This window comes from Podarcis cretensis, assembly GCF_951804945.1.
Source record: "Podarcis cretensis genome assembly, chromosome: 8".
NCBI classification, from domain to species: Eukaryota; Metazoa; Chordata; class Lepidosauria; order Squamata; family Lacertidae; genus Podarcis; species Podarcis cretensis.
In genome coordinates this window covers 1,514,519-1,542,088 of record NC_137177.1, presented here as the reverse complement: position 1 = coordinate 1,542,088, position 27,570 = coordinate 1,514,519, and the positions used below count along the sequence as shown (strand labels likewise).

Genomic DNA, 27,570 nt, shown 5'->3' with positions numbered 1-27,570 from the left:
TGCCAGCAACGGAGACAAAACACTGATGCCCGGAGAGGATTGTTCTCATTGCACAACTTTTATTGTTGCGTTTAGAAAACAGAGGGGGTGTTGGGAGAGGGAGAGGCACAGGCAACTGGCAAATTTTCGAGGCAAGGAGTTCTCTCTGCAATCCGACAGAAAGGCAACCCTCCCCCTCCCTGTCTTGGATACCTTTTTTAAAAAAATAAAAATCAAAGGCACACATTCTCTTCATCTGGTTGAAACAGCTCTTTCACCAGGTTCCAGTGGGACAGACAGTGGGTGATCCTTTTCCCACAGCTGCTCGGATTTTCAAAATTAGACAAATTTACAAAAAATAATAATAATCCAATGCAGGACCAAACTTTCCTTGTGATCACCCCTTCTGAGCGGGGTACATCAAAACAGGATGTTTGAGTGGGCAAGTGTTAAAAAAAATAATAATTATTTGGACATCCCTCCAGGGCTGGTATCTAAAAAAGCCGGACTTGAGAACTGTTTGATTTCAAAAACCACATTCAGAAATTCAGCACTAGAGGCAGATACTGGGGGGGGGGGGGGAATTCTCTCCAGATTAAAATGGGAAGGCACCAAACAAAACTCTTTCACCAGTTAGTTTTCTGGATTCCCAAGTGGGGGGAAACTCTACTGTAATACCAAGTAGGGCCACTAGAGGGTGATAGAGCAACATGGTCAAGGAAATCTGTTCTAGGAATACTTCTCATTCAAGGCACAATATACTGTGTGTATATATATATATATAGAGAGAGAGAGAGAGAGAGAGAACAAGTTGTTTTTCTACTTTTATTCCTTCAAAATGCATGCATAGAAACTGCATATGTATTGCAAGTATAGAGCTTAGGGGGGAGAGTCTGCATGGGAGTCTAGTCTCCATGCAATTTGCAAAAATAAAAAAGGGTAGTACATTGTTTTTAAACTGCCAGGAATACTGTGGTTGCACAAAGCAAACATTTCGCAGTTGCCCTTGGGTAGAATCATACCAGCTGTTCCTTGATTTTTAAAAATATTTTTTAATAAACTGCAAGCCTCTGTAACTGGCGTTCCTTAAATAGTTTTGGGCAGACTTCGGCTGTTACTGACCTATTGCTTTTGAAATTGCATCCATGCAAAGTGCTACAGGGGCTCACTCCCCGGTTTATAAATGGGGGGGGGGGTGATTTCCTTCATTTGTGGGGTGCGTGCTGTTGCCTTCACGTCAGTCTAGTCCGACTCCCATCACAACACTCCTGGCCTAACTTGCCCATAACAAATGGAGATAAAATGGCAGACTACAGGAAGTGATGGATTTTTTATTCCTGAATGATTCTCAAGGATTAGTGGGGGCAAACTCCAGCCACAGTGCAGAATTCGCACACGGAACACACGCAACCGCTGTTGCGATCTTGCCACCAGCCCAGACACAGGTCCCCCAAGGAGAGCTGTGGCTTTGCTAAGGGTAAGAATTTCATATTCAGGCCCTCTCAGCTCCCCAATTCCTGAAATGAAGGCAATTGTTCCGTCGTGAAACTATAGTGAATTATAGAATCTGCACGGGCACCGCCGTAAACCGAGCCAGCCTGGGGAAAGGAAAAGCAAATACCACTGCAAACTGGAGGCTTCTTTTAAAAAGACACCCACCCGCTGTTAGTAAACAAAACAGTTAACGTAAATCTGTATTAGCAGTTGCTTTTGTAATGGAGGTTAAAAATGCAAAATAAAACAAACATAGTAAAAGGGGCCCCCTGTTGTTGTTTTGCTTTAGCAAAGGGAGTGGAAGAGAAACTGAAAAAAGGAAAGAAAGGGATCTATTAGAGACTGTCCCGCGTCGCAGGGAGGACTGCTGGGCAGATGTAGCATGGAACTTCTAAAAACAGTCCAGAATAGGCTCGGTGATGTCGGAGTGCGGGGAGCGCGATCCCACAGGCGGACCGGCCTTACGAATACATGGTGAGCTGCAGCCACTGGGGAAAAGAAGACGAACGTCACTCTCCACATCCTCTCCAAGTTTCTAGATCTCATCTTCAAAGCATCTCAGCAGCCCAACTCCTTCCCCATCTGCATCTCTCCGTCTCCTGCAAGCTGGTCTGCTGCTTCCCTATCCTGCCCCATATCTCCCCATCTCACCCATAGGCTGCTTACGCCCCAGCATCTCCTTGTTCTTTATTTTCCTCCTCGGAAGCAGAGCTCACGGCAAAAGCTTTTCCTGAGGCGAACTATAGCAAGTTTGCCTCCGGCAAATCAACGGGAGACTCAGTTGCTCCCTTCCCTTTCTGCTGGGTCCAGGAAAATAAGCCCCGTCTGCACAGTGCGTTGAAAACGGTGTCCCACCGCTCTGAAAAGCCATGGATTCCCCCCAAGGAATCCTGGGAACTGTAGTCCGTTAAGGGTGTTGAGCGTCGTTAGGAGACTCACCGAGCTACAACTCCCAGAATTCTCTGGGAAGAGGGATTGACAGTTCGACCACTCTGGGAACTGTAGCTCTGTGATGGCATGTGATCCACGCGACGGTCACCTCCAGACTGGATTATTGTAACTCGCTCTACGTGGGGCTGCCCTTGAGACTGACCCAGAAACTCCAGCGGGTGCAGAATGCTGCAGTGAGGCTCCTTACGGGGTCTTCGCTGCGAGATCACATTCACCCGATACTATACCAGCTGCACTGGCTCCCGGTGGAGTACAGGATCAGGTTTAAGGTGCTGGTTTTAACCTTCAAAGCCCTATACACCTAGGACCCTCGTACCTACGGGACCGCCTCTCCTGGTATGTCCCACAGAGGAACTTACGGTCTTCAAATAAAAACATCTTGGAGATCCTGGGCCACAGGGAGGTTAGGCTGGCCTCAACTAGAGCCAGGGTTTTTTCAGCTGTGGCCCCGATCTGGTGGAACGCTCTGTCCCAAGACACTAGGGCCCTGTGGGACTTGACATCTTTCTGCAGGGCCTGTAAGACAGAGCTGTTCCACCAGACCTTTGCTCAGGGCACAGCCTGACTCCCTCCTTTGGCAATCTTCACAGAATTTTGCTTATTGGTTGCCATCAATTTGATTTTAATTAATTTTTATAATGAAATGTTTTTAGAATCGTTGGATTATTTTGATTGTTGTTAGCCGCCCTGAGCCCAGCTTCGGCTGGGGAGGGCGGGATATAAATAAAATTTATTATTATTATTATTATTATTATTATTATTATTTTGTTAGTTGTTTTATCTTGCCCAGGGCAACACAAAGCGACTTACAACCAGCCAGACAATCGGCCCCACATAAATACATTAAAACCAAGAGGAAAGAGAAATACGTTAAAACCATCCCAGGCAACAGATAGTTTAAAGCCAAAGGCCTGGTTATAAAGGGAAGTTTTCAGCTGGCACTTGTAATGAAGGTGCCAAGCGAGCCTTCCTAGGTAGGGCATTCCACAAACAGGGAGCCATCACAGAAAAGGCCTTTTTTTGTGTTGCCACCCTCCAGACTGGAAGGGTCTCCTAAGGGCTCTCGGCAGCCATAACAAACTGCGGTTCACAGAATCCCACAAAAGGTGTAAGATTCTGACTGAACATGTACAGTGGTACCTCGCAAGACGAATGCCTTGTAAGACGAAAAACTCGCAAGACGAAAGAGTTTTTCGTTTTTTGAGTTGCTTCGCAAGACGGATTTCCCTATGGGCTTGCTTCGCAAGACGGAAACGTCTTGCAAGTTTGTTTCCTTTGTCTTGCAAGTTTGTTTCCTTTTTCTTAAAACCGTGCATTCACTTCGAGGAGCAACTCATAGCACGCGGTGTGGTAGCCTTTTTTGAGGTTTTTGAAGACTTTGGTGCTTTTTGAAGCTTTTCCAAAGTCCGCGCTTCGCAAGACGAAAAAACCGCAAGACGAAAAAACTCGTGGAACGAATTAATTTCGTCTTGCGGGGCAGCACTGTAGTCAGAATATCCTGATGGCAAGAGCCATTTGAGAATGGACAAGACTCCCTCGGGTGGTGATACAACGCATTTTTCACTCTATAAGACGCACCAGACCATCAGACGCACCTGGTTTTTGGAGGAGGAAAACAAGAAAAAAAATATTCTGAATCTCAGAAGCCAGAACTGCAAGGGGGATCACTGCTTTCACTGCACAGCGATCCCTCTTGCTCTTCTGGCTTCTGGGATAGCTGCGCAGCCTGCATTCGCTCCATAAGATGCACACACATTTCCCCTTGCTTTTTAGGAGGGGGAAAGTGTGTCTTATGGAGAGAAAAATACAGTATTCTCCTTCATTGGAGGTTTCTAAGCAGAGGCTGGATGGCCATCTATCAGGGATGCTTCCGCTGTGATTCCTGCATCCCTTCCAACTCTACGATTCTGATTTTTTTTGTTTTGTTTATTTTTTACATTGCGCACCGCTTTGTGGCGCTTTTTAAAAAGTGGTTTTATAAATGCTTTCAAATAAACAATAAATGCATGTGGTCGTTTTTTGCTCGGCTCATTCCTTAGCAACCCTAACCCTTCTGTCCCCAAGATCTTTGGATCCTTGCTGGGCTTCCACACTTGGTGGATTCCCCCTGCTCAGCTCCCTTGCCCTGGAGTGGAACAAGAGTCAGACGTTCTCCTTACCTCCTTCAAGCTCACACGGATCTGCCCGCTTCCATCCCTGTCCAGAGATTTGAAGGCACCTGAAATCAGAACGGATACGATACGTTAATCTTTATTGCCATTGTCCCATACAGAACAACAAAATTGAAAAATCTACATAAGACATTCAGAAACCAACAAGCCTGCTATCCCAGCTATCCCAGCCTGGTTGGCCCCCTAAAAACTCTGATACCCCATAATTAAATACAATATACTCCCATAGAGACTACCTTCCACTGCGTTTAGAACCAAAATCACATTTGGATAGAAACTGTTTCTCAGGCGCCTGGTCCTGGCCTTTTTAACCCTGGACCTTCTTCCAGAAGGCAGAAGCTGAAAGAGATCATTTCCGGGGTGCGCACTATCCTGCGCTATCTCTGCAGCTTTCTCATGACACCTGGAAGCGTAGATTTGATCCAAGGTGGGAAGAGGGCACCCAATTATTCTCTCCGCAGTCTTTACAACCCTGGACAGCATTGTTTTTTCCCTGGCCGTGCAGCTCCCAAACCACACCATAAGTTAATACAGTGGTACCTCTGGATACGAACGGGATCCGTTCCGGATCCCCATTCGCATCCTAAAGTGAACACAACCCGAGTCCCCGCGTCTGCGTATGTCGCGATTCGCCGCTTCCACGCATGTGCGTGACATCATTTTGAGCGTCTGCGCATGTGAGAGCGGCGAAACCCGGAAGTAACGCATTCCGTTACTTCCGGGTCGCCATGGAGCGGAACCCGAAAGCACTCAGCCTGAAGCACATTTAACCCGAGATATGACTGTATCGTCACAGAAGGATGTGGTTCTGCACTTAAGAGCCATGAAGTTTGGGAATCAGTGATGCCCTCAACCTAGGCCATGTTGACATTCGCACAAGCGGGTGCAAGGACTCCCGTGCAAAGGCAGCCAGCCTCAGGGTGGGGTCACCAGAGGCACCCTAGCCGAAACCAGCGGCTGCTTGAGACAGCTCTTTTTGGAAAGGAAACAAGGGACCCACGAGGGACCCCTCTGGCAGAACCGACTTACGAAACATGGCGTCCAGGCGCACCAAACAGCTGATGAAGTTGTCAAAGTCCATGTTCCCGTTCTCATCCGAGTATCTGCGCACGATCATGCTGTACAGCTGCTCATTCAGCCGGAAGCCTGGCAAGGAAAGGGGGGAAATCAGAGGGCAGGAAAGAGGGAGGAGCTAGTCAGAGAACAGCTCTTCTGTTGTTGTTGTTGTTGTTGTTGTTGTTGTTGTTGTTGTTGTTGTTGTTGTTATTAATTGTTGTTGTTTATACGTTTCAAGTTTATACATTTCATTAGTTTTACAATCAATTTAACATTTCAAAGTTTTTGACTTCCCTCCCCCCCCCTTTCTGTGGTTCCTTAATTTTATTTCTTAATACCTTCTGCATATCCAAATTCATTTACCGTATTTTTCGCCCCATAGGACGCACCGGCCCATAGGACGCACCAAGTTTTTTGGGGGGGAAATAAAGGAAACAAAATTTATTCCCCCCCCCGGCGCTTGTGGGGCCGGCAGTGGGGAGAAGCGCTCTTCTCCCCGCCGCCCGCCTGCAGACCAGGTCTGGGGACAGCGGGAAGACGCGCTGCGCCTCCCAGCTGTCCCCGGAGCTTGCAGGCTGGCGGCAGGGAGAAGCACACGTCTCCCCGCCGTCAGCCTCCAAACCACATTGGGAGACAGCGGGATGGCAGCGTTCCGCCTCCCCGCTGTCCCCCGACCTTGTGGGGCTGGCGCTGAGGCTCTCCTGAAGCCTGGAGAGCCAGAGGGGTCGGTGCGCACCGACCCCTCTCGCTTTCTAGGCTTCAGCGAAAGCCTGCATTCGCCCCATAGGACGTACACACATTTCCCCTTCATTTTTGGAGGGGAAAAAGTGCGTCCTATAGAGCGAAAATGCGGGACGCAGGTGGCGCTGTGGGTTAAAGCCTCAGCGCCTAGGACTTGCCGATCGAAAGGTCGGCGGTTCGAATCCCTGCGGCGGGGTGCGCTCCCGCTGCTCGGTCCCAGCGCCTGCCAACCTAGCAGTTCGAAAGCACCTCCGGGTGCAAGTAGATAAATAGGGACCGCTTACCAGCGGGAAGGTAAACGGCGTTTCCGTGTGCGGCTCTGGCTCTGGCCAGAGCAGCGATGTCACGCTGGCCACGTGACCCGGAAGTGTCTCCGGACAGCGCTGGCCCCTGGCCTCTTAAGTGAGATGGGCGCACAACCCCAGAGTCTGTCAAGACTGGCCCGTACGGGCAGGGGTACCTTTACCTTTACTTTATAGAGCGAAAAATACGGTAATTATCTACTTTAAATATATACTCTGCAGGTTATTACAATAATAATGTTTTTATTTGTTTGCAATTTATCTGTAAATATTTAATGAACCATTTCCATTATTTTTTAAGTTTGTTATCTTGATTTCTTATACTTCTGGTACGTTTCGCAATTTCTGCATATTCCATAAGTCAGAGAACGGGTCTCAATTCAGACATGCTTATAGCCCTGCAAACATTGGGCACCCTTTTCGTTCATCACCTAAACATCAGGTGTCGCCAGAGAAACCCTCTTTAGGATTTAAAAAAGCACGGTAAGTGTTTGGCCCATCTAGCTCCATAGTGTCAACACTGGACGGCAGCAGCTCTCAAGGATTTTGGGCAGGGGGCTTGCACTCCATCTGGAGACCCTTGGGATTGAATTGAATTTTATTATTACGGTCACAGACCAGTTCCGGCTCACTTACAATATCAGGAAAATCATAAAACACAAGAGGAATACATTGAATCGCAACTGGGTATAGCAGAGGCAATTCAGATATAGGGGCAGTTAAAAATATATATTAAATCTTGATCACTAAAATATAACCTAAAATTGTCATTTAAAACCATAGTACAGCTTGTTCCCAAAGTTTTATGGCAGTCACACAGAATTTGGCCACCCTGAGCGTGATCTCTGGATCCTTGTCCTCTACCAGGAGTTTTAGACATTGAAGTTCGGACCCATTTGGAGATTTCTGTATAACAGGAGTGATGAATTCCGAGCGTATGTCCCCGTAGAAATCCCTTGGGACTGGACCAGGACCTTAATGCATGCCAAGGGATCACGCAGTCCCAGATGCCCCCACCTAGCTTTGGGCACAATTATGCGCCCCGGCTGACGGTCCCATTGGTGGGTCTTCTCTAACCAGCAGCGACCTGGATGTTTCAAACTACAGTTCCCATCAGACCCTGAGCTGTATTCCAAAACAACTGGTAGATTATTAGGCAGAGGAAGGCTGCCCTGGGCACTGTTAGCGGAGAAATCTGAGGGCTCCCTTGGACAAAAAACAAGGACCCCAGCCAGGAATACCAGAGCAAAACAGGAGCCAGTAGGCTTGGTCTTGATTGAAGACTGTCGCGACAGGACTCCCACCTGCCACCAGGTGGAACAAGATGGAAGCCCCGAACAAAAGAGAACCCAAAAGTTTATTAGCTAATCCCCATGTTAGGGACGCGGATGGCACTGTGGGTTAAACCACAGAGCCTAGAACTTGCCAATCAGAAGGTCAGCGGTTCAAATCTGGACAGGGTGAGCTCCCGTTGCTCGGTCCCTGCTCCTGCCAACCTAGCAGTTTAAAAGCAAGTCAAAGTGCAAGTAGATAAATAGGTACCGCTCCTGCGGGAAGGTAAACGGCATTTCCGTGCGCTGCTCTGGTTCGCCAGAAGCAGCTTAGTCATGCTGGCCACATGCTGGCCCAGAAAAACTCTGCAGACAAACGCCGGCTCCCTCGGCCAATGCAATTCTGGGCTGCATCAATAGGAGTATAGCATCTAGATCAAGGGAAGTAATAGTGCCACTGTATTCTGCTCTGGTCAGACCTCACCTGGAGTACTGTGTCCAGTTCTGGACACCACAGTTCAAGAAGGACACTGACAAACTGGAACGTGTCCAGAGGAGGGCAACCAAAATGGTCAAAGGCCTGGAAACGATGCCTTACGAGGAATGGCTAAGGGAGCTGGGCATGTTTAGCCTGGAGAAGAGGAGGTTAAGGGGTGATATGATAGCCATGTTCAAATATATAAAAGATGTCACATAGAGGAGGGAGAAAGGTTGTTTTCTGCTGCTCCAGAGAAGCGGACACGGAGCAATGGCTCCAAACTACAAGAAAGAAGATTCCACCTAAACATTAGGAAGAACTTCCTGGCAGTAAGAGCTGTTTGACAGTGGAATTTGCTGCCAAGGAGTGTGGTGGAGTCTCCTTCTTTGGAGGTCTTTAAGCAGAGGCTTGACAACCATATGTCAGGAGTGCTCTGATGGTGTTTCCTGCTTGGCAGGGGGTTGGACTCGATGGCCCTTGTGGTCTCTTCCAACTCTATGATTCTATGATTCAATAAAGCAAGATAAGCGCCACAACCCCAGAGTCGGCCACGACTGGACCTAATGGTCAGGGGTCCCTTTATCTTCACCTTTAATCTCCATGTTACACCCCCCCAAACTACATCACTCATACATCATGGTTACATCATGAAAGGGGAGGTCTGATGGCAGTAATCTGAGCATCCCGGACCCTGCCCCATGGTTCCCCTTGCCCTCCACCAAACACCCATCAAGTGTGCCAAAAAAAGATATTTACATTTCCCTGTTTCCCTGCCAAGTTCATCACACTTGTCTATATGAATTTCTGAAGTTTTCCCAGTGAGCCAGTACATAGATACATTTATCAGTGAATTCTTACATTTGGTATCGTGCAGCAATGGCCCTTGGAATAGATACGAAGAAACTCTGATGAAGTGTTTTGTGGCGACAAATCACAAAAGTCACAAAAGCGATTGTGCTGGTTTTGGTAGAATCATAGAATCCAAGAGTTGGAAGAGACCACAAGGGCCATCGAGTCCAACCCCTTGCCAAGCAGGAAACACCATCAGAGCACTCCTGACATATGGTTGTCAAGCCTCTGCTTAAAGACTTCCAAAGAAGGAGACTCCACCACACTCCTGGGCAGCAAATTCCAGTGGGCTGCATGTGCATGATATCTGCTGGAGGGGCAACCCCCCCAACCTATACATAAATTCCTGCAACAGCCCCAACAGCCTAGCTCTAGGCAGGATCCATTTGCAGAAAGGGCCCCTCGCCTTTCCGATCAGCCCTCCCCACGACGCAGAGATTTCACTCGCGATCCCCTAAAAGCCATGTTCACACTGTTCACTGAAAGCCATTAAATACCACTTTGAACACCCATGACTTCCTGCAAAGGGTTCTGGGAGCCAGCAATTGCTCAGGGTACAAGGAACTGCAAGGAGACCCCGATTTCCCCTGCCAGAACTTCAGTTTTCAGAGTAGTGTAATGATCAACCAATGCCAGATTTACATTTAAGCAAAACAAGCTATAGCTTAGGGCCCCACTCTCTTGGGGGCCCCCCAAAAAATTAAAGGAAAAGAACCTGGATGTACATTTCCAAAATATAAGATAAAAAACAAATAAAATAAAACCTACCTACAGCAACCGTGTTTTGTGTTGTGTAGGCTCCTGTGGTGTAAGTCCTGGGCCCCGCCTGCTAGCCTGCTCCCTAAAATATCCCTGCTTTGCTCCTTTCTATATACAGGGTGCCCACATTCTGCTATTTATCACTATTAGTAGTTTGCATCATATGTTTACACCTCTTGTTATTTCATGTTATAGCAAGTTTCTAGAGACTTGATTATGAGTGTTAAGTTGTGGGTGAACATATCAGACGACACAGCGATTCTTCAGACAGCTCTTGTTTATTCACAGGCCAGAACAGAACTGAGCTGAAGGGTTCAGCCAGCCTGCTTATATAGAGCTCCACTACAACGCAACAGTAGCCACCTTCTGTAACTATCCAATCACTGAACGTCACTTTCGATCCCTTATTTGCATATGTGGACCTGAGTGAAAACTATCTACAGTATCCCCCTGCTGGCCCAGGGTGAGAACTTCAGTACATAACACTGAGTCTTTGTAAATTGTGTTTCTAAAGGAACTTTTTGTTATAGCCAAATGCCAGTGTGTTTGCATTATTCAGTTTGTTATCAATAAAAAAAATCATTTCAAGTTAGAGCTTAATAATTATTTCACTATTAATATACTACTTCACAATTAATATACTTCTTCTTAATTGTATTTCAGTTCAACAATTGCTTTGATAAAATACATCTTTTGTGATGTGCAAATGGCTTGAGATACCTATGAGGTCCATCAATGGCCATCTAGCATATATTCAACACAAAAAACAGTGACAATTTGTTGTGGACAAAGGACAGCTGGACATATCAAGGGCCCCATTACAACTGTCAACACCCTTTTAACAAACTACAACTCCCAGGATTCTTTGGGGGAAGCCATGACTGTTGAAAATGACATCATAGTGCTTTAAATGTATGGTGTGGATGGCGTTTCTCGGGTACCCAATCACATTGGCCCCTTACCTGCTGCCTCAAAGGCTCCTGGGAGTTCACTGCTACCGATGGTCCCAGATCGATCCGTATCAAATTGCTTGTAGATGCACTGATGTCCGGACAACCCCAAAATTGGGGGTGGGGGTGGGGGGAGCAAAAAGACAGGTAAGGCAAGCGGGACAGCTAAAAGGAATAATGTTCTCACCAACCCAAGACTCCACAAAAGCCCAGGATGGATTAAAATCCATGGTTTTTAAAAAATAAAATTTAGAAAAATCATATTTTTTAAAATTTAAACCCAATTTTTAAAACAAAATGGTTTTGGAGGAAAAATCTTTCTAAAGATAGTTTTCTGCTTAAGTGACATTATAGCCCAAAGGCTATTCATCAGGAAATAAGGATTTGTTTAAAGTTTTTCATGTGTGCTAAAACTCAGTCTAAGCTTTTTTAAAAAAGAAAAAAGTCGTTTAACCACATTGGTTAACAAACATGGATACATATGTGATAACGTTATTGTTTTAGTTAAATAAATTGTTTAAATTGTTATGAAGGAAATGATTATTTTTCTCCTTCCAATGAAGTACAGCAGAAAAGTTGTCAAAATAGAAACAACAATTTTGTAATTATCTGCCTGTGTATTTCCAATAGTATAACCAAATCAGTCATTTTTTACATAACTGTAAAAACTACTCTGAAAATTTATGATTCCAAAAATGAAACCTTCCTCTGGTTGTACATATTAAGGGGATGCCAGCAAGGCTGAACCTTTCTGTACAAAAATTATTTAAATCAAGTCTTACTGACTAGTGATTTAAATCAATTCTTACTGACTAGTGATTTAAATTGATTTGATTTAAATCAAATTCACCCTGCCAGAGCCCCATCCCTAAATAGGAGTGTGCTAGATGCAAAATAAAAATAAAAATTCAATTTACCTGCCACTTCTTGATGTTGTTCCAGAGGTACTTGAATTCCTCAAAGCCCAGTTTTCCGGTTGTGTCGCTCTGCACAGGGCACAGTCAAGGAGCAAAACGCCACAAGCGCACAGATTCCCACCCCTTTTTCCCAGAAGCAGCACGAAAAGCAGGCAAGCAGGGATATCGGGAGCCAGAAGGCAAAAGTCCTCGAGAAGCCACACAATTTTATTATGCACCCTTGTTCCTAAAATACTTCAGTTTCAGAGATCTTGCAACTTGGAGGTAAACGAGAGAAAAAATATTCTGAATCCCAGAGGCCAGAACAGCAAGAGGGATCACTGCGCAGACTACATTCGCTCCATAAGACGCACACACATTTCCCCTTACTTTTTACGAGGGAAAAAGTGTGTCTTATAGAGCGAAAAATACGGCATATATAAAAGATAATGTAGAGGGAGCAAAACCCAGACCCAGATCCCCAGCTGGCAAGAGGATACATCCATGACGGCCACCATGCTGCGACAAGTGTCAATCCCAAAGCCGTCCGTCTTCAAGTCCGGATCTGGAAAGGAAAAGGCAAAAGGAGGGTAAAACCAATGGCGGAATCAGAAGCCGGAAGCGCCATCCAGCCGGGGCGGACGGGACTTGGCTGTTGGGACCTCAACCTCCACTAGCTCCAGCCAGCATGACCAATGGTCAGGGGTGATAAGGTTTAATAGGTACTGAAATAATAAATATGAAACCCTCCCATCAGTGTTGGCATCCCACCGGCTCCCAATACCACCCCCATTGGCCCCAAAGGAAACTAATCTTCCACTTACGCCGTGTCACCACTTTGTTCAGGATATTCATGAGTTCTGTGGCGCTGACTTCCATGTCCTAGGACAAAAGAAAGGGAATGGTGTCGGCTGCAGCGCAAAAGGGAAAGCTCAGAGCCTAGAGAAAGTTGTTTTGCATTTCCCATGTGCGTTTTACTCAGATGTAAGGCCCACCGGATGGGATTCGGGTGGCGCTGTGGGTTAAACCACAGAGCCTAGGACTTGCCGATCAGAAGGTCGGCGGTTCGAATCCCCGCAATGATGGGGTGAGCTCCCGTTGCTCGGTCCCTGCTCCTGCCAATCTAGCAGTTCGAAAGCACGTCAAAGTGCAAGTAGATCAATAGGTACCGCTCCAGTGGGAAGGTAAATGGCATTTCCTTGCGCTGCTCTGGTTCGCCAGAAGCGGCTTAGTCATGCTGGCCACATGACCCAGAAGCTGTACGCCGGCTCCCTCGGCCAGTAAAGTGAGATGAGCGCCGCAACCCTAGAGTCGGCCACGACTGGACCTAATGGTCAGGGGTCCCTTGACCTTTAAGACCCACCAAGTTCGCAGAGAAAACTGCAGCGGGCAGCTGCCTCAAAATAGCAGTGCCATTGTGCTGGATGCAACTCAAATTCCCCGCCTAGGACTTCTTTCCCCCTCATCAGCCAAATTCCAGAAGCAACAGGCTAGTCCTCAGTGTTTAGGCCACCAGGGGAGAAAAACACTCACGTCTCCCGCCAGCTGCACAAAGAGCTTCCGGAACTGCCGCTGTTCTTCGCTTTCGTTGGCTTCGATGTTGGAAAAGTGGCTGCGAGGAGGCTGAGAAGAGAGAAGCAGAGAAGCACGGAATTGGACGAGGGCCGTAGCTTGGAGGGAGAGACCCTGTGCAGGACGTCCTGAAAAATCCCATGCCTGGGAAGCTTGAGAACAGTGTAGGCCGGGGGGACAGGGGACAGACCCAGCCTGCCCAATTCTATTCAATAAAATCCCAGGCAGTGGCCAAAATCAAACTTTGGGCAGCTTCCTGAATTGGCAGCCCAGTATTCTGTCTCCAGCGCAAGCGGCAATGAATATTTGTTTCCGAGCACAATTCAAAGTGCTGGTGTTGACCTTTAAAGCCCTAAGCGGCCTCGGTCCTGTATACCTGAAGGAGCATCTCCACCCCCATCATTCTGCCCGGACGCTGAGGTCCAGCGCCGAGGGCCTTCTGGCGGTTCCCTCATTGCGAGAAGCAAAGCTACAGGGAACCAGGCAGAGGGCCTTCTTGGTAGTGGCGCCCGCCCTGTGGAACGCCCTCCCATCAGATGTCAAAGCGATAAACAACTACCTGACATTCAGAAGACATCTTAAGGCAGCCCTGTTCAGGGAAGTTTTTAATCTGTGATATTTTACTGTATTTTTGGTTTCTATGGAAGCTGCCCAGAGTGGCTGGGGAAACCCAGCCAGATGGGCGGGGTACAAATATTATTATTATTATTATTATTATTATTATTATTATTATTATTATTATTATTATTATTATATTGCGGAGCAAGAAAAATGGAAATGAAGGACTTACCGGAGGTTCTGGGTTGTACTGAGCGGCTGCTTCACTGATGGACGGCAGGCATGGAGGAGAAAAAAGATAAACGCGATCAGCGGTGGGTCTTTCAAAGCATCGCCACGGGAATAGATGGTTCAATACAGATCCTGCCAAGCAGGACTACAATTCCCATCAGCCCCAACTGAGGTTTCCCTGGGCCTCACCCAAAAGCTATATCCTGCTCTTCCAGAATTCATAGAGGAGTTCATAGAATCAAAAGATTTGAAGAGCTGGAAGGGACCCCTGGGGGTCATCTAGTCCAACCCCCTCCAATGAAGGAATCTCAGCCAAGGAAGGAGAACGCACAACCTCCCAAGGGAGCCTGTTTCACTGTCAAACGACTCTTACTGTCAGAAAGTTCTTCCTGATGTTGACTCGGAATCTCCTTTCTTGTAACTCGAAGCCCTGGGTTCAAGTCCTACCGTCCAGAGAAGGAGAAAACAAGCTTGCTCCATCTTCCATGGAGGTTGGGCGGCCATTTGTCGCGTATGATCTAGGGCAGTGTTTCCCAACCTTGGTCCTCCGGCTGTTTTCGAACTACAATTCCCATCATCCCTGAGCTCTGGCCTTGCTAGCTAGGGGTGATGGGAGTTGTAGTTCAAGAACATCTGGGGACCCACAGCTTGAGAAAGGCTGATCTAGGGGGTTGGACTAGATGACCCCTGAGATCCCATTCAACTTCATAGTTCTATGATTCTATGTGTGTGTCTTTATTTCATAAAGTATATACACCGCTTAATTGTTGTTGTTTTTTAATATGGTTTACAAAACAGCAAAACTGAGAAAAAACCACAACGATACTTTAAAACAGGCACCCCCAACCTTCGGCCCTCCAGATGTTTTGGACTACAATTCCCATCATCCCCGACCACTGGTCCTGTTAGCTGGGGATCATGGGAGTTGTAGGCCAAAACATCTGGAGGGCCGCAGGTTGGGGGTGCCTGCTTTAAAACATACAAAAATTAGAATATTAAAACAGATTAAAATTACTTCAACTTTCCACACTCCTGGGTAGACTGGTCTAAACAAGTTTTTTAGCAGGCATCAAAATGCAAGGAAGAAAAGAAAACAACAGTAACATGTAAAAATGTGCATGTGCACATTTTAAACCAAGCTTCTAGCCCTCACTGTCTCAGAGATAAGCTTGGAATGGTGGGAACATTGCTTTTAGAAAGCTCAGAAGCAGAGCTGACTTGGAATCATCGTGTCTCATGCTGTGGCCTTATTTGCATACAGGATAGTTGGAAAATTCCAGGTATGATTCAGCAGGAAAAGGAAGAAATAACTCATTCCCCTCCCAGACCTACAATTCACAGAGAGGTTTAACAGTCAATCCCTCTCAGTGTTAGAAACTCAGATATATAACCTAATCGCCAAATGGCACCTTAGACCTGGGTTACGGTCGCCACAATGGAAAGTCTAGGCTCCTTGCCCCTGAAGATTATTATTATTAATTTTTTAATGCATTTTTATTGGGGGGTTTTAACATATCATTTCCAACAGTCATATAACCTAACTTTTTATCTTATACAATGTTTTAGACTTCCATCAACACCTCTGATGAGTTTTCGTTCTTTATCACTTCTTCTGCATTTCTTAATTTCACTATTACTCTTAATTGTCATTAACTAATAATTCTCCTCATAGTCTTTCTTGCAATATTTCAAATAATCCTCCTTAAAAAACTTCTCGCAGTCCTACTAGCCTAATCTGTTCATTACAATTACTTTTCAAATAGTTCGTATTTTTACTCCAGTCCTCTAAGAATCTCTGATTCCGCAGGTTTCGAATCCTTCCTGTTAATTTATCAAGTTCTGCATAGTCCATCAGTTTCATCCTCCATTCCCCCTGAAGTTTATTATTATTATAACTATAATTATCACTATCAACATATCTTTACCACTTTATATTTTAAATATGAAGTCTCAAGTTGACAACACCTTAAAACATCAAATCAGACAATCCAGAATAAAACAAATTAAGGCTCCAAAGAAAATATCTCAGATCCTTCTCTAAGTGACATTTGGCTTTTCCCAGTCGCCAGCCTGGTATCCAGAGATCTCCGCAATTTGACCTGTGCCAGTCCCAAAACAAACCCGGCTGATTTCTGTTTCTTCTTCCCAGGGAACTCTGGGAATTGTAGTTCTATGAGCCGAACAGGTGTCTCCTTACAACTCTCAGCGCCCTTAACGAACTACAATTCCCGTCATTCTTTGGGACGGAGGGAAGCCATGACTTTCTAAAGTGGTATCGTGGTTCTTTATATATATCTGAAGGAGCGTCTCCACCCCCATTGTTCTGAGATCCAGCTCCGAGGGCCTTCTGGCGGTTCCCTCCCTGCGAGAAGCCAAGTTACAGGGAACCAGGCAGAGGGCCTTCTCGGTGGTGGCGCCCGACCTGTGGAATGCCCTCCCATCAGATGTCAAAGAGATAAACAACTACCTGACATTCAGAAGACATCTGAAGGCATCCCTGTTTAGGGAAGCTTTTAATGCTTGATGTATTACTGTATTTTAATATTTGGTTGGAAGCCGCCCAGAGTGGCTGGGGAAGGCCAGCCAGATGGGCAGGGTATAAATAAATTATTATTATTATTATTATTATTATTATTATTATTATTATTATTATTATTATTTAAAGGTAAGGGGTGAGTGTGGCCTTCCTCCACTCACAAGCCCTGGACTTCACTCCCGAGAGTCCAAACTTCAGCAGCAAAGCTGTGAGTGGTACAATAATAACTGCAGTCCTCAGTATGTTTACCCTGAAAGGAGTGTCCCAAAGTTAAGTGGGACTCACTCCCTAGGTAAGCGTATTTGGGACAGAAGCCTGACTCTTCTTCTGATAGAGAAGACTTGGGTTTCGTCCCACCTGGTGGTGGCTGTTTTGCTTGTTGACCCAGGTTTCCCTGCATGCTAGCAAACCAGTCTGACGGTAAACACGAAATAGCCGTTCAGCTACCAGCCCATCTCTGCAAACAGTGGAAGGAAAAGTACTCATTGGCAAAATTCTGTATTTTTTCGTGTATAAGACGCCCTCTCTTTTTGGGAACTAAAAATTAAGAAAATGGGGCGAAATTGTCCAGAGTTGTTTGGCAGAATCCGAGACCTGGGAGAAGAGTCGGTAGAAGAAGATTGGAAGAAATTTAAAGACTATTTACAGAAATACTGTAAAATTAAGGAATGTTAGAAGGATGTTGGAATGAAGTTATGTGGTTTTAGCAGTAGTGTTATAAAGTGTTATAAAGGAGTATTTAAAGATGGATTGTTAACAGGTGAGAATGTAAAGTTATAATATATTAAGATAAAAGCAAAAATGGAAAGGATTTGCTGAGATAACTAATTGAACTAGAATACAAAAAAGGGAGGTGCGAGATGGTCAGGGAAACAAGTAAATGAAAGTCAAGTTATGGAAAGGTTGATTTGTTTTTAATTGTTTTTTACCTTTTTGTGTTTTGTATTTTTCTCTTCTTTTTCTTTTCCTTTTTATTATTGTAACTTTTTTGAAATCTTAATAAATATTATTCAAAAAAAGAAAGAAATTGTCCAGAGTTATTTTTTGGGGGGGGGAGGATTGCCCAGTGATGTTGAGCAAAAGCCACCAAACGTCTTACCGCTCACCACCAGCAGCTGCCAATCACCCACACGAAAGCCGAAGACAATCTCAGGCTCGCGGCAGCAACCAGTCACTCACCCCCCTCTGCCTACCGGTGTATAAGACGACCCCAATTTTTAAACATTAATTTCACATAAAAATACAGTGGTACCTCTGGTTGCGAACGGGATCCATTCCGGAGGCCCGTTCGCAACATGAGCAGAATGCAACCCGCGTCTGCGCATGCGTGGGTCGCAATTCGCCGCTTCTGCATGTGACGTCATTTAGCGCATCTGCGCATGCGCGAGCGGCAATACCCAGAAGTAACCCTTTCCGGTACTTCTGGGTCGCCGCAGGATGCAATCTGAAAACGCTCAGTCTGAAGCAAACATAACATGAGGTATGGCTGTACTCGTCTTATACACAGAAAAGTACGGTATTTCCCAGTGGAGGAGAACTTTGCTTTTCCTTAGTCCTCAGAACACACATAAACCCCTTTTGCTTTCAAGACTGGATAGAAGGAGAAGATGGAGCTGGGAACCTGCAAAGGTCTTCAGCAACCAGATGTTTTGGACTACAACTCCCATGGCTGTGCTGGGAATGTAGTCCACCTGGTTGGCGAAGGATGGTATAAGCCACCTAACCCCCAACCCAAAGGAGAAGGAAGTTTTGCCCAAAGCCCAGCTCCATCAGGAACCTCCTACCCCTGAACTATGCAAGCTGGTCATTGCATGAACAACTGTTGCCCGAGTTTGGTTTCTTCGTTTTCCTCTTCCCTCCCCGTCCTGTTTGCCTTGTGTGCTGCCTATTGGTTATTTCTAGATTGAAAGACGGCGGGCAGGAACCGTCATAGAATTGTAGAGTTGGAAGAGACCACAAGAATCATCTAGTCCAGCGGTTCTCAACCTGTGGGTCCCCAGATGTTTGTTGGACTACAACTCCCATAATCCCTGGGCTCTGACCTTGCTAGCTAGGGGTGATGGGAGTTGTAGTTCAACAACATCTGGGGACCTACAGGTTGAGAAAGGCTGAATTCTAGTCCAATGCCCGGCAAGGCAGGAATCTTTTGCCCAATGTGGTGTTCAATTGGATAACCCTAAGATTAAGAGTCTCGTGCTTGACCAACTGAGGTATCCAATTGTCTTGTTTTGACCATCTGCATGTAAGCCACTCCGGAGCCATTTTGCCTGAGGAGCGGGATTCAAATGCTCTAAATAAATCAATAACAAATAAATAAGGAAGGTGAGTTCTGGGGCTGTGGGCTTTTGGGACTCAGTCCAGCCTAACCCTACACGCAAAAGTATGCAAAGGTTTGACACTTAATATAAGCCATTTGCCTTGACATTGCTCTCTCTCAGCCACACAAACAGAAACACACACAGGAAATAAAGCAAAGTGACATCACACACCCACCCCAGATCCAGGTTCCTAAGCGATATTTCATTTCAAAATAAGAAAAAGATATTGGGGATTGAGCTGATTTGCAAGTTATTCTTTCAGTTCTGGAAGCCTAATCCAAGATGTGTGCAATGTAGCAGCTCAAGGATTATGGAGCAAATAACTTTGCACGTGCTCAGAGTTCCTCTCTTCTTTCATATCCCTCCCCATTTTTCAGGCTGGGTCTTGGCACTAAAAGCGGGTTCAGGGTCAGACCTTTGACTCAGATGAATCCATCTGCTGCCTTAGTAGCCTAAATACTGAAATCTCCAATCACGTTAGGAGGAAACTGACATATTTTGATTGGTGGGATCCAGTGAGCACTGTGCCTGGATGGATCCCAGATCGCTGGGCCATTTTCATGCTGCCCTGCCACAGGGTGGCAGACAAGGTATAAGGCCATAATAATTTATACCTGCATGCCTCTGCAATAATTTGTGGTGCGTTAAACACTCGGAAGAAAAACTACCACTGTCTTCCCTTTCCGGTTACCTGGTAAGCAGGCAAGTGGCTATTTACAAGCCAGTTACATAAGCAATATAATAAACTCACTAATTGCCAAAATTTTGGGAAAAAAGAAATAACACCAACAAAAAAAGAATGGCAGGATAAATTATTTGACTATACTAAATTGGCCAGACTTACAGAGGCAATTAGGGGGTCAGTCCAAGCAAAAATTTCAAAAAGAATGGGGGAAACATAGAGAACAGCTTAAAAAGCAGTCCCCCCAAATTAATACTTGGACTTGTTTCGATTAACTTCTGCAGGATAATTTATGGTACTTAAGTTAAAAATTGTATTAAAAAAAGGGGGGATAACAAACTATGATGGAGATAGTTTACTAAAAATGAAGAGAACCGTGTAGAGGGGATGAAGGAAGTTAACTGGAAGAAAGGAAGAACAGAAATATGGGGGGGGGTGTTCGCTATTTGTTTTGTATAAATTTAGGTACCCACTTCAGGTTGCGTTTTTTGGGGATATGGACCGCTGAAACCCAGAAGTACCAGAATGGGTTACTTCCGGGTTTCGGCGGCCGCGCATGCGCAGAAGCACTAAACCGCGCTTTGTGCATGTGCAGAAGTGCCGAATCGCAACCCGCGCGTGCGCAGACGCGGGTTGCAAACGCTGTGGGTTGTGAACGTGCCTCCCGCATGGATCACGTTCGCAACCCGAGTGTCCACTGTATACTTTTTTAATTTGTTTTTGGTTGTGGTTTTGCTGTTGTTTGTTTTATAAACGTTTGTGTATATGTTGTAAATAAACTCGTTTTTTTAAAAAACTCACCTGATGGCGCTGATGACTCCTCCCAGGATTCCCATGGCTCCGCCTCCTCCACCGCCGCCGCCTCCACCGCCTCCACTCCCCCCTCCACCACCTAAAAACCCTCCGATAACATTGCCAATGTTGATGTTCGCTCCCCCAATCTTGATGTTGCCCCCTCCGCCGCCGCCGCCTCCTCCTCCTCCACCAAGGAAGTTTTTGACAAGGAACATTTTCTGAAGTGTTTTCTCTGTTTGGAGAAAAAAGAAGGTTTGTTTAAAACACACACAACACACAACTTCTGCTTATTATTATTGAAGGGTTTATTATTGAAGGGTGCATATAACATCCTGCCAGAATGGGAGACAAAAGAAGAAGAGGTGAAATCAGGGATGATTAAATGGGCAAACAAATTATGAACAAATTAAGGGATAAATTCACACATCTCTGAGTAAACTTCAAGGAAATAGGAAGAAACTTCCAACCAATGATAATATAATCCTGTGCCCACAGACTGGGAGAAGGTCCCATTGAAGTCAATGGAGCTCTTTCTTTTTCTTTCTTTCTTTCTTTCGACTCACATTTATAGGATTACACTGTAAAGAAGAACACAAAACTGGAATAGATTTCTGGATGTGATATCTGAAAAAGATTATGCAGCAGGGTGTCTTGCCTTTATTTATCAATTTACAGGCTGTAACACCCACCCACTCCAAAAAATGGGGGGAGAACCCCCTATGCCTTTACCTCTTTTTAAAACTAAACTATGACCCTTAATATTTAATGCACATCACTTGGGAAGACAGGCGAACTAATGCCAGTGGACTGGAAGAAGCAAAGATCACCAGTGTCAAAGCAATGATTCTTCAACATCAACTTCGTTGGACTGGTCGTGTTGTGCGGGTGCCTGATGATCGTCTTCCAAAGCAACTCCTCTATTCCGAACTTAAGAATGGAAAGCGTAATGCTAGTGGTCAACAAAAGAGGTTTAAAGACTGTCTCAAGGCAAATCTTTTAAAATGTAGTATAAACACCGACAACTGGGAAACCCTGGCCTGCGAGCGCTCCAGTTGGAGAAGAGCCTTGACCAAAGGTGTCCTGGACTTTGAAGACACTCGAACTCAGGACGCAAGGGAGAAACGTGCTAAGAGGAAGGCACGCTTGGCAAATCCACACCGGGATCAACTGCTGCCCGGAAACCAATGTCCCCACTGTGGAAGGACGTGTGGATCCAGAACTGGCCTCCACAGTCACTTACGGACTCACTGTTAAGGCCGTGTTCATGGAAGACAATCTTACTCGGCTATGCGAGATCGCCAAAGAAGAAAAAGAATGGTGCATGTTGTTTAAAATGTCTCCATCCTGTTTTCTTTCCCAAAGAATACTCAAAGAGGTTAATAGTAAAAATTCTGCCTGTACCCAAAGGCTAGATATCAGCCTCCTAGAAGCATGCCTGAGAATAGTTTTTTGGGGGGGTTACATGAAATGGGACCCCTCCTTGCAAGGGGGGTGGGGGTCAAAGACATAGCATGCAAACAAGGAAGCTGCTGGGTTGCAACAGTTAACCCCTCCCTGCCACAAACTCTGTATAGAGACTATTTTAATGCGGCACACCCCCTCCTGGAGGAACAGGAGGAACAAAAGAGATCAGGCGATTTAGAAAAGCTCAGGGAAAGGTCTTTAGCCACGCTTGGAAAAAACAGGCTTGACTTAATGGTCACCGTTCAAAAAGGTAATCACCACTCCTTGTACTTTTCCTGCATTTTATTTCCTACTGCCCTCAACAGGGCCGGATTGAGGTTTGATGCGGCCCTCAGCTACTGAAGGTAATAGGGCCCTTTCTATGTCCAGCTGTCCTTTGACAATAATAAATTGATGCTGTTTTTTGTGTTGAATAGATGCTATATGGTAATTTGTGGACCTCATAGGTATCTCAAGCCATTTGCACATGTTGCCCTGCAACCAGTCCATGCAGAATGTGGGCACCCTATATATAGAAAGGAGCAAACCAGGGATATTTTAGGGAGCAGGCTAGCAGGCGGGGGCCATGACTTACATCATAGGAGCCGACACAACACAAAACACTGTTGCTGTATATAGGTTTTATTTTATTTGTTTTTTATCTTATATTTTGGAGAGAGTGGGGCCCTAAGCTATAGCTTGTTTAAAGGTAAAGAGACCCCTGACCATTAGGTCCAGTCGTGGCCGACTCTGGGGTTGCGGTGCTCATCTCGCTTTACTGGCCAAGGGAGCTGGCGTACAGCTTCCGGGTCATGTGGCCAGCATGACTAAGCCGCTTCTGGCGAACCAGAGCAGCGCACGGAAACGCCGTTTACCTTCCCGCCAGAGGGGTACCTATTGATCTGCTTGCACTTTGATGTGCTTTCGAACTGCTAGGTTGGCAGGAGCAGGGACCGAGCAATGGGAGCTCACCCCATCACAGGGATTCGAACCGCCGACCTTCTGATCGGCAAGCCCTAGGCTCTGTGGTTTAACCCACAGCGCCACCTGCGTCCCTATAGCTTGTTTAGCTTATGCATAAATCTGGTGCTGGTCCTCAACCTTAACCATTCCCACCCCCTAACTGTGTGCGTATCCATTTGTGCGTGATTTCATGTGTGCATGTGAGAACCTGCAACTCAGGATAACCCTGCATTCGGGTAGAAATGGACTGGGGTCCAGAAACATTTCTGCCATATTTGCAGGGGGTTGGACTAGATGACCCCCAGGGACCCCCCCCATACCTATGATTCTATGAAATATGCTGATCTTACAGGTGCCATGAAACTCTTTGTTGGTTTTTGTTTTGTTTAGTTTTTGCATGTTCAACCTTTCCGGCGAAGGGTTATTTGCAAATCTCGTCACACCCAAACAGCACTAATTCTGGTTTTAAATGTTGGTGGCGAGGAGCAGAGGACACAGAGAGGGAGTTTGGGCGATCGAAAATTGTTCAGATCCCATATGGACAAGGAAGGGGCAGCGGGGAGGGAATGCAACCGGCTTTTCCTGCTCTAATTACTCCTTGTCCCCACACCCTTCCACACTACTAGATCTATAGTAGATCTAAACAATACTATAGATCTAAACAATTCTAGATCCGCAGGGCCTGTAAGACAGAGTTGTTCCGCCTGGCCTTTGGCTTGGAGCCAATTTGATTCCCTCCCCCTCTTTCTTTTCTCCTGTGATGAGGCTGCATTTTAATATTTTAATGTTGTATTTTAATCTTGTTTTTAAATTGTATTCATTCAACTTGTTTTTATTGCTTGTTAGCCGCCCTGAGCCCGGCCTTGGCTGGGGAGGGCGGGGTATAAATAAAAATTATTTTTAAAAATATTATTATTAATTATTATTATTATTATTGTTGTTGTTGTTGTTGTTGTTGTTGTTGTTGTTGTTGTTGTTGTTGTTGTTACTACTACTACCTGGAAATTCTGACATCCAGCCTTCCCAAACCTAGTGCTGATGGGAATTGTAGTCCAAAACATACAGAAGACACCATGTTTGGCCAGGTGTTTGTGTGTGCATTAGTTGGATAAAACTGCTCAGACTTCCCCAGCTACTTCCTTCTCCCCCGCTAGTAAAATTTTTCTTTCCAAAGCTGCAAAGACGACCCAGATACCCCCATGTTTCTTCTTTTTAATCTCATTTTCCAGTGGATTGTTAACCCCCCCCCCCCCCGCCGCCAAAATAAAGAAATCACTCAAGAGCAGGACCCTCTAAGAAACATCGCTGGCGTTTGGAGAAAGGAAGGCATTTAAGAAATGTTTTTGGAGCACCAGTTTAAAAACAGAAGCTGGAAATGTCCTTTCCAACATTCCTGTCTTGTGGGTTTTTGTGTGTGTGTGTGTTTGGAGGAAGTTTGCAGGCCGAACAGCCTGGCGTGTCTGTCGGGTGGAGTGAAACCGGATTAACTGTCCCAGGCTCCTCCTCGGAAGGAAGTCTGGGGTGTGTAGTTCTACGGGCGCTTACGGATCTGCCTGTTAGAGCCTCCTGATTCACGGCCCTGCCTACACCTCCCAGGGTTCCCTGCGGTTACAAAAAAGGGTTTTCTGTTTAAACTATGGGCACATCCACACATTCAAAGAATAGCAAATGCGCATTTAAAGCACATGATTCCCCCCAAAGAATCCTGGGAGTCATAGCTTCCCTTCACAAAGCTACAGTTCCCAGCATTCTTGGGGTGAAGACATGCTCTTTGAATGTGCATTGAATATGCTTCAAATGTACGGATCTGCCCTTTGTTGGAGCCCTGGGCACGTTTACCTGGGAGTAAGCTCCACTGTGCGCAATAGACTTCCCACCCCCACAAAGTAAAAAGGTTTCCTGGAAATTTGAAGAATGCTTCGGAATAAAAGGATGGTTTGGCGTGTGCTTCTGCTCCTGAAATATAACAAAAGTGGGAGATGGCTGCACTGAAACCTTGAGATCTGGGCCGGGATCCAGACCATTGCAGCAGAGTAAAATGCTCCAACACAAGAGGAACCCTCCCCAGTTTGGAGAGCAGCTCAACACAGAGAGCAGGGATCGGTTGACTTCGCTGGAGCTAATATTTTGCAATGGTTTGTGGAGGAGTTTGCAATAGTGTTGCCTAGGAGAGAGAGAGAGAGTGTGTGTGTGTGTACAGCCCTATCGCCAAAGGAGCTGTGAGAATTGTAGAATTGTCGATTTGGACGGGATCCCAGGGGTCATCTAGACCAGCCCCCGGCGATGCAGGGATCGGGGCTAAATTGGGGCAGTTTGGGGCTGGGAAAACACACAGAAAGAGGAATCCCTAGACAAAATTTCTGCAAAGTATTAAATCCTGTAAGGTGAATGGATTAAGGTCACCAGACGTCCCCGTTTCCTGGGGAAAGTCCCCGGATTTACAAATCAGTCCCCATACAAAATCGATTGAAGTTGAAAAGTGTCTCTGGATTCACTGAAAAAATCTGGTAACCTTAGAATGGATCCCTTACTAGATTATCTTGCTCCCAACACCATATGCGTCTCATTGTAGGCCTGGAGGGAGACCCCATCAAGTTCCTGGATCTTTTGAAGGGTGGTTGGGAGGCATCGTTTGTGGATTGGCCTCGGATTGGGTCCAAGGGCAACAGATCCCAGGAACGGATACAGGACCCATAACGGGAAAAGTTGGGTGGGAAAGGAAAAGCATTCCCAGTGGAAAATCACCAGATATAGGGGGATCCAAGAAAAAAAGAGGGCTATTGTATCCAACTAAAGTCTACTCAGAAAAACACCCATTAAAGTCAATGGGCCGAGGCGAGTCGTTTGCATTAATCCCAATGGGTCTACTCTGAGTAGGGTTGACAATGACGACAGCCCGGATGATTAAGGTTGGTTGGTTGAGAGATCTTCTTCGAAGGAGAGGAGATGTGTGTGAAAAGGAAGGGCGAGTTTGCGGCGGGGGGAGTAGATTACAAAACGGAAACTAATGCTGAGAGGGAGAGAGAGAGAGAGAGCAGGGAGAGATCTAGTGCGCGCCGGATCGTGTCCAAATGGGCTCCAGGGGATTTAGAGGGAGGGGAAATGGACAGTGGACAAGATTTAGGGCAAGGGAGCCAGAGGAGGCCCAGTGGAGGAAGTAGATCCTCCCCGTAGTTATTAATGGGGGGACCGGGATCCACCCGTGATCTCCCCAAGGGATCCACTGCCTGGAAGAAGAAAGAAACCCCAGTTGGGGCCCAGAACCAGCCTGCAGGTCGGGATCTGCTCCCAGACTCTTCTTACCTTGTGGCCGAGGCTGCTGCGGGGTCGCTTCTGCGGCGGGCGGCTCTCCGTCGGGTCCGCTGCGGGATCTACCACGCCCGAGCGAGTCACTGCCGCGGAGCCGCCCGGAGGGCGCCGCGGGGTCCTAGCGCCCGCCCTCCAGTTTGGATCCTGTGCTGGGGAAAGCTTCACCGGTTGAATTTCCGCCTGCCGTGCCAGAAAAAAAGAAAAGAGACAGAACGAGGTTGAGATCGGCGTTAAATGACTGTTTCTTTTCTTTTTTCAATAGTTTTTACTGAATTTTACAAATGTTATATTCATCACAATTCATGCGTTCAAGAAAATAGTATATAAATCCCCACCCTTCTTCCCCCAACCTCAACTTCAGGTTCATTAAGTATTTCCTTCTTCTGCCTGTTGTCTTTTAGTTACATTTTATAATCTTTCAGTTAAATATTGTTACAGTCGTTTCAATTTTTTTATCATCTTTCCCATATTACATCTTATCTTTTTTGTTTGTTTTCTTCATTGTGAGTCGCCTTCTTTACAATAGTTCTTTAAATACAGCATAAACAGTTCATAATCTTTCTTAAAATCTCTCTTATCTTTTAGTTTCCCCTTACATGACTGTTTCAAAAGGCTAGATAGAGGTCCTTTTTGAATGTGTGTGTGTGTGTGTATGGAAATTTATTTCAATTTAAATAGAAATATTTGTGAGTAACAGATTGGCCTAGGATGTAACTATGTGAAATTGTATAATATTATGGATTGAAGTCAAAATGAAAAGAAATAAAGATGTTAATTGAACAAGTAAATCTTTTACAAAAATAGTGTTGGAAAACTGCTATGATGAACTATTTGGAAACTCAACCAGGGGGATATGAGGAGGTCACTTTACAATGATAACAAAAGTGGGATTATAATAGTTAAGATAAATGTTTTGTGTGTCTGTTTGTTTTTTGATCTTGTAATGTTTTTCTTGTTGTTGTGTTTGTTAAAATATTGGAAAAACAAATAATTTTTTTTTGAATATATATATATATTTCAGACTCCCCTTTCTCATCCCCACCCTTTCATGATTTCCCAGCATGCCCTGTCTTTTGCAGGCTTGCAGCTGTGGGGAAAAATGACTGGAGGTGTATCCCATTGAGCTCAGTCGAACCTCCAGCTTCCAAGGCAGTCTACCACTATGAATTGGCAGGTGCCGCTAAGAAACAACACACCGCCTTGCCTTCACACCCCCTGCTGACGGGCTTGTCCGTTCCATCATTTATTTCTAAAAACAGTTCTGTA

At 45.7% G+C, this 27,570-nt stretch overlaps 1 protein-coding gene across 1 annotated transcript; it reads right to left on the bottom strand.

The window, feature by feature from the left end:
* Positions 1-39: 39 nt before the first annotated feature.
* CAPNS1 (calpain small subunit 1) lies at positions 40-26,422 on the bottom strand. The gene is made up of 11 exons (XM_079985736.1): positions 26,299-26,422; positions 20,596-20,821; positions 14,260-14,293; positions 13,431-13,520; positions 12,722-12,779; positions 12,398-12,462; positions 11,919-11,987; positions 11,014-11,092; positions 5,625-5,741; positions 4,584-4,642; positions 40-1,961 (listed from the first exon to the last, which is right to left on the bottom strand). Exons 2-11 carry the CDS (start codon positions 20,802-20,804, stop codon positions 1,935-1,937), a joined length of 807 nt encoding a protein of 268 aa, XP_079841862.1. The 5' UTR covers positions 20,805-20,821; positions 26,299-26,422; the 3' UTR covers positions 40-1,934.
* Positions 26,423-27,570: the final 1,148 nt, after the last annotated feature.

What these genes read in the sequence shown, in the direction of transcription:
- CAPNS1 (XM_079985736.1), bottom strand. Translation starts at nt 20,804, where the DNA reads ATGTTCCTTGTCAAAAACTTCCTTGGTGGAGGAGGAGGAGGCGGCGGC. An exon ending in GGAGTCATCAGCGCCATCAG is followed by an intron (nt 14,294 to 20,595) that starts GTGAGTTTTTTA and finishes GCCGTCCATCAG; the next exon opens with TGAAGCAGCCGCTCAGTACA. An exon ending in GCGCCTGGACGCCATGTTTC is followed by an intron (nt 4,643 to 5,624) that starts GTAAGTCGGTTC and finishes TTCTGATTTCAG; the next exon opens with GTGCCTTCAAATCTCTGGAC.